The 6674-nt window shown below is 46.5% G+C and overlaps 1 protein-coding gene across 2 annotated transcripts; it reads right to left on the reverse strand.

The window, feature by feature from the left end:
- Positions 1 to 2019: 2019 nt before the first annotated feature.
- On the reverse strand, positions 2020 to 6194 carry LOC125542245 (disease resistance protein Pik-2-like). 2 transcript variants are annotated; one of them, XM_048705201.1, is made up of 4 exons: positions 5837 to 6194; positions 4991 to 5781; positions 3136 to 4869; positions 2020 to 3031 (listed from the first exon to the last, which is right to left on the reverse strand). In XM_048705201.1, exons 2-4 carry the CDS (start codon positions 5776 to 5778, stop codon positions 2317 to 2319), a joined length of 3237 nt encoding a protein of 1078 aa, XP_048561158.1. In that variant the 5' UTR covers positions 5779 to 5781; positions 5837 to 6194; the 3' UTR covers positions 2020 to 2316. The 2 variants fall into 2 exon arrangements, with proteins under 2 accessions (XP_048561158.1, XP_048561159.1); XM_048705202.1 differs by lacking the exon at positions 5837 to 6194 and having other exon boundaries at positions 4991 to 5814.
- Positions 6195 to 6674: the final 480 nt, after the last annotated feature.

Here is a 6674-nt window from a genome sequence, read left to right on the forward strand (position 1 = left end):
AGGAGGCGAGAGGGCGGCGACGGGAGGCGAAACGAAGAGACGGAGATGAAGCGAACAGCCAGCAGCCGAAGGGCAAATCTTTTCAGCTTCTGTGTGACCTTTCGTATACCCGGAGTGCATGGAAAAAATTTAGACATCGGCTCGGCTCATTCCCGCAACCCGCGGCGCGGCGCGGCGAGGCGGCGGAGGAGGAGCGTGCGTGGATGTCCCTCTTGTTCTCATGCTCATACAAGTGGGGAAAGAATCTCCCTTATAAAGAGGTCCAATTTCCTCTAAACTAGCAATGTGGGACTAAACTTTAGTTACACCTCTTGCCTTGCACAAATGGGTCTGCGTGGGCCTCTAGGATTTATTAGAAATTTCTGAAACTGCTATTGGGCTAGGCCCAAAATAGACAAAATTCCAGCAATCCCCACCAGATCCTAGAGGCACACAAAATTTACCTTTGGTTCCAAAACACTGTTTTATATACCGGTACTGCAGTGGAGACTGTTAAGTTGAACTTCCACCTAGAACTCTATGCTACACTAGTAAGCAACTTCATCTAGTGTCTGTTCTAGATGTGTTTAGCTCAAGTTCATATATGCAGACGCTGCTTACCTTCTCTCTGTCAGATTGCATGACTTGTTTTACATTTGCTATATTAGTCATGCTTTATCTAGTATTTCCGTTAGCAAAATTATTTAGTAAATTGCTCATATTTCCAACAATGGTTAGGAGTCACTCGAGAGCCTTCAACCATTATATTGTTAATAAATCAAGAGTTTAGAAATGAAGATTCCCTACTTCATGAAAATCTACCTCAAGTGCGGCTTGACCTTTGTGGTCGATAAGCCATGGTGGAATAGGTTGGCTTGCACTTTGTTGGCCACTTATGGTTTTATGGTCTGTGTGATTTGAAGCCTCCACCAACGTGGAGTAGGATATGGCTTAATTTTCTGAATCTGGGTAAAACGTCATCGAGCCCTTCTATGTTTGCATCCATGAACTCTACTTCCTGCTACAATCAGTGGCGGAGCCAGGACTTTCAACATGGGTATGTAGAGTAAAAAAATTGTTGCCAACAATGCAAAAAATAAAGAAGTTCATAATAATAATAATAATAGTGAAACTATAAATTATTCTTTGTAGCAACCGTGTCTCTACTAATTCAGTTACATTGCAACAACAAGGAGAAATGATGGTGTTTTCCTTTACTTGCATGAAGGATTTACCCTCAAGAAAAGTAACCAAGCAAGCACATTTAAATATTGTTCCTCAATGGTGGAAAATCTTTCAAACTTCTATATGCCCACGAGGCTGTTGTCTTCCTTGCCAGCCCGATACCTGAGTTTCTTTACACGGGTCACCATCGACTAGCTACTTTTCCAGTACTATATACATACTCCCTCCGTTCACAACCTAAGGAGCTTTTCAAGGGTGGAGTGATTGTGCAGGTCGTATTTGAGATGCACCATGTAGTGACTTTGGGTTTGGGTGCTCTCGTTTCTGGATCAGATGATGTTCCTTAGGTTGTTTTTTCTAGTTTTCTAGACCTCATAACCCTACCTCCCAGCTCTGGTGTTTTTTTGTGTTTTTTCTCTGTTCGGTTTTCGACCCAATTTCCCTTATAAATGGGCCACTTCTTCCACGGTCGAATTCTGTTCAGCCGTTCTTTGGCAATAAATACCCCGCTAATGGTTGTTTCGTTAAAAAAAAACTCGCAACCGATCACTATGGTTTATTGATGCCTAGGGCGATCTCGACAACATGCCAAATAGTTTTAGCAAGAAAACAGTCAGAGAAGAGATGTTGCATAGTGCTCATTACGGTTACAAAAACTGCATTTGAGGCTTCCTATCCAAGTCTGTACAGATGCATATGAGCGAGATATATATCAGATGAACCGTAATAAATCTTTCAGGAAATTTAGCTACAAAACAGATGTATATGAGCGAGGGGCGAATTCTGTACAGATTCAGATATATCTGCATTTTTTTTTTTTTTGGGGGGGGGGGTGGGTTGTTGAGTAAATAGCAGTACAACATATGCACGATGGTTTATACGTACGTAGCATACAGGAGGCCTTAATATGCCACAGACACAAACAATGTCGGGGCTTACAGTATTATTAGGACTATTAATCATCACTGCTGTCTGACTGACACACATTGTAAGGAATCAAATGGCCTCATTAGGCAATAATTTGTCCTAAAGATGAAATCCAAATCAAACAAGCGAAAGAAAGGATCAAATCAGCTCACGGAACAGTGTACGCCGGATGCATGATACAGCCGGCGCCCAAGGATATGAATGCCGGGGGGAGCAAGCGCCGTATCATTTGTCCACAAGCAGGGCCATCTGCAGCTGAATCTTCTCAAGCAGCTCTTCCTTGTGTGCGCCACGAAGCGTGTCCTTAACCTCTCGCTTGTTCATGAACAGGAACATCGGCGCACCATCAACTTCGTATGCCTCGGCAATATACTTCATATCATCAATATCAACCTCGAGAAAAATGGCATCTGGAAACCTGTTGGCGAGATGAGCAAAAAAGGGAGCTATGATGCTGGATGCCCCGCACCAGCTCGCGGTGAACTCAATCACGAGCAGCTTGTTGTCCTGCTCGATCATCATGGTCCAGTCATCCAGGCTGCGGATCTTAATCACCGCCGATGGCTGCTCCTTCACATTAGAGAGCGGCCCTAGACGCCTCACCAAACGGCCTCGACGTTTTCTGTTGAATTCCAGTAGGGGATTGTTGGGGTTCTGAGACACTTGGTCTCTGATGTGGGTCTCCGCGGCAGAAACTGTTGTTGAAGTAGGCTCACAGTAGATGGTGGCACGGACCTGCACGAGACAAGAGAAATGCTGGATACCAAGCACAAAGTGATCTGTATCCTCCGATGACTGGAAGTCAATGAGAAGCCTTCGGAGGTGCGGCATGGAGCCTTCTTCAAACTGCAGCCCCGTCCAAGCGCCATGCTCGCAGACGTACCAGAACACCTTGAGGCGCTGAAAGCCATCCTTGCTGCTCACGGACAACCTTGCTGGGCTGCAATATTATCCATGAATACGTACAGTCAGTCACTAAGCTAATTAACTAAGCATTTGCCTAGAAAAATGCAATGCATGCGATAAAGAAAACACTTTACTCACCTTTGTGGTTCACCGGTGAGGCCATATACATGTTGTGGCCGCAGTGAATGCAATTTTAGGAGGACTAACTTTGGCAGCCCCCCGAGGGCGCTGACACCTTCTGCATCTACTATTGAAACTCCGATATGCAAGTGAGTGAGGTCAACAAGGAAAGAGATGTCCTGTGGGACTTTTAGGGGGCACAATAGCCAGTCCAATCTTAGCTCAAATTTCCGCAGGTAACGTGGCCTTACATGGCTCCAGCAGTCAACAAGTAAGTCGAGCAGACGATGAGGGTATTCATCAAGAAAAAGGAACTGCAAGTTTGATTTCCCCACCTCCTCCACCAAATGCTTGATGCCCTGCCGTTCCGCTTCTTTTGCAGTACTATTATACGTAATCCTAAATCTCACCCCAAGCATCCGCAGCCGCATCAACTTGCTAACAAGCCCTGCCACATTGTCAGCAAGTGAGCCATCACCACCCAGACAGACCGTTGATAGTTCCTCCAAATTTTCCATTTCCCCCATTCCTCCTCCCTGTCCCCGTATTGTGAGACCATTTGCAAGCAAACACACCAACTTGCCCGTGCCCTTAAATTCTGGTAATTCATTTACCTCAGTCTGCCTTAAATCTAAGGTAGACAGGTGGTCAAGTTCCATAATTTGTTGAGGCAGCTCTGTGACATCGGCCCCGCCAAGTGCCAAGTACCTCAGCAGAGACAAACTTCCAATGCTTCCCAGTTGTTTGTTTTGCAAGCGCTTGACATCACTGAGATCTAGCACCCGTACAAGTTTGAAGTGATCTAAAAGATCAGGGATCCTTCCAACATCCCCACAAAATGTAAGGGATCTCACCTGAGATAGGTGCAAAGAAATTGCTTTGTCTTGGTCACAAACTGAGCTTTCTTCACTGGTTGAGTCCTCCTCCCGACTCTTTTGTTCCAAAGAACAATAATATTTACTGCTAAACAAGGCGTCACCTTCGTCTTCTTGGCCGCAGTCAAGGCAGATTCGCCGGACCCTTTCATAAGGAAATAGTCCACACTTCAACTTTCCACCTTCAGTAGTAAAGTTTTCTTCGGCTGACAAGGATTCCATGAAATCAAGAACAACACCATGAACAGTACAACCCGTCGGCTCATCATTATCATCATCAAATGCCGGTTGAATCAGTCTCCTATTGATAAGCTCATTGAAGTAGCTTTCCCCTGTTTCCCACAAGCTTTCTCCATCTCTTTTAGCAATTAATCCTTCAGCTTCCCATCTTCTTATCAAATGATCTTTCTTGATGGTACGATTTCCAGGAAAAGCACTCAAGTACAGAAAACAAGACTTCAAAGGAAGTGGTAGATCATCATAGCTGATCTCCAGTACCTTTCTCATCCATTGTGGTGTGGAATGACATTGGTCAGGTGGCAAGCATGCAGATTTCCTAGATAGTAATGCAGCTGTAATAGTTATGGCCAATGGCACGCCGCCACCACACATTTCCAACATGTCATCAGAAACTTCAAGCAGCCTATGTTGTTCTGAAACAGGTACTTTACTATGAAATAATGTTTTGGAATCTTTCTCGCTAAGGCGCTCCATCGGATGAACAAAATCACTGGGATGTATGCAACATGATTCTGCTACATCCGTGGTACAAGTTGTAATCAATATCCTATCAGCAAACTTGTCTTTATTAGGCAAAGCACAACTGATCTTCTTCCAAGTCCATATGCTCCGCATGTCCACGAGCACAACAAAATAACTAGCAAAAAGAACAAAATGGTAAAGTGAACATCAGTACGTATTGGCTGGTATGGCTTGATATCACAATGCGAGAAATATTCAGTTAGTACGTAATAGTAAGATAAGATATGGTTCAGTACCTCTTTGTTTTTAAGAATGCCCAGAGTTTATTGATGACCTTCTTCTCGTCCCATGCTTCCATGTCCTCAGAGTTGTAGCCGTTCCATAAATACTCTTCGCAGTGCCAATCCGGCATTACTTGCTTGAGTATACTGATCAGGGTCGTCTTCACGGACGGGTTCCGGCCGAGATGCACGAAAGCCCCGCAGCTGAACTGCCCTTGGAGTTGTCGGTATATTCCCGTGGCAAGAGTTGACTTGCCAATTCCTCCGGTTCCCACGATGCACACCACCTTACGCCGCTCTTCTTGGACCATCAGGTGGTTAACAAGAACATTCCTTGGTTCATCCCTGCCCACAAGGCGGCAAGGCGCCTCCCCATGGAGCAGTTTAGGATCCATGGCAACTGATTCTCTGGTTTCAGCATCATCTTGTAGTGGACAAGTAGTACTAGTACTAGGCGTTGTGCTGCTGAGAAGGCCGTACCTTGTGCAGCGGTCCCGTGCACCTTGGATCTGGCCCTTGAATTCTTCGATTTGTTCCTCCACATCGTCCAGCTTGGCCTTGGAGGGATCGCCGTCGATCCAGTCCTCCATGTCGTAGACCACCTCCCGGACTTGCAGCATCCACTCGTTGATGAGGGAGTTCCTCATCCTCTGCCTAGCAAAGCTGTGCAAGACATCGCTTAGGCTCATTAAGCTCTCTCGCACGCCTTCAGCGAGGTCAGGATACTGGTTCTCCAGTACTCCCAGCTTATCGAGGAGGGAGTTCATCGCTCCCGTGGAAGAGCTCACCATGGGATCACCCATGATCCCCCGCAGCCACAGCCGCCCCCCCCCCCCCCCCCCCCCCCCCCCCCCCCCCCCCCCCCCAAAGTCAACACAACGATGCACAAACTGGCAACATGAGGCGAATGGAACTACGGGTACCCATGGAAGAGCTCACCATGGGCAGCAGGGGGGATCCCTCGGCAAATGGGAGCCATGCTGTGCGGCTGCGCCGGCCGGATGTGAGAAAAGGAAACGATGCCTCGCACTCACGCATAATCTTTTGGGCTTAATTTCTAGCTTCTCACATACGACCCCTCGCCTAGTCTCCCAAATTCGTTGGGACGGCTTGTGGGAGAAGCTGGGCAAGGGAGACTAGTACGTTTGGTTTCACGTCAAAAACGGTTATAGCCTCGCTGGGCTAGGATACGTGTTTGGTTTCCCTAAAATAAACTCTCTTTGGAGGGCCAGATAGCCTCGCTTGGCCAGGAAATGCTTGCTCGCCAGGGAGAGCCAATTCGGCTCGCTCTCGACGGCAAAACACATCGCACGAAAAGAATCGCTACCGATAATTATGGCAAGAGTCCATGTATTACGGAGTGTATATATGGCACGGTTTGATTTGTTATGGAACGTACGTATTAAGTTTTATACTCCAGCAAAAGAAAATAACCAAACAAGCAGCCCAGGCAAGGCTGGCAAAGCCGAGTTGAGGTAGCTGGGCTAGCTCAGCGATAGCCTATCCCAGCAATGCAACCAAATGTACCCAATGATCTGTTTGTTTGCGCTTCTGCTTTAGTTTTTGGTGTTTTTCTAGCGCTCTAAAAAACACTTCTCCCATTTATACATAAAGCGGAGAAGCACGTTTGTAGGTGCTTCCCTCCAGAAGCTGTACGAAGCACCTCCGAACGTGCTTCTCAGCTTCATGTGTAAACAGA

Source organism: Triticum urartu, chromosome 3 (assembly GCF_003073215.2).
Source record: "Triticum urartu cultivar G1812 chromosome 3, Tu2.1, whole genome shotgun sequence".
Lineage (NCBI taxonomy): Eukaryota > Viridiplantae > Streptophyta > Magnoliopsida > Poales > Poaceae > Triticum > Triticum urartu.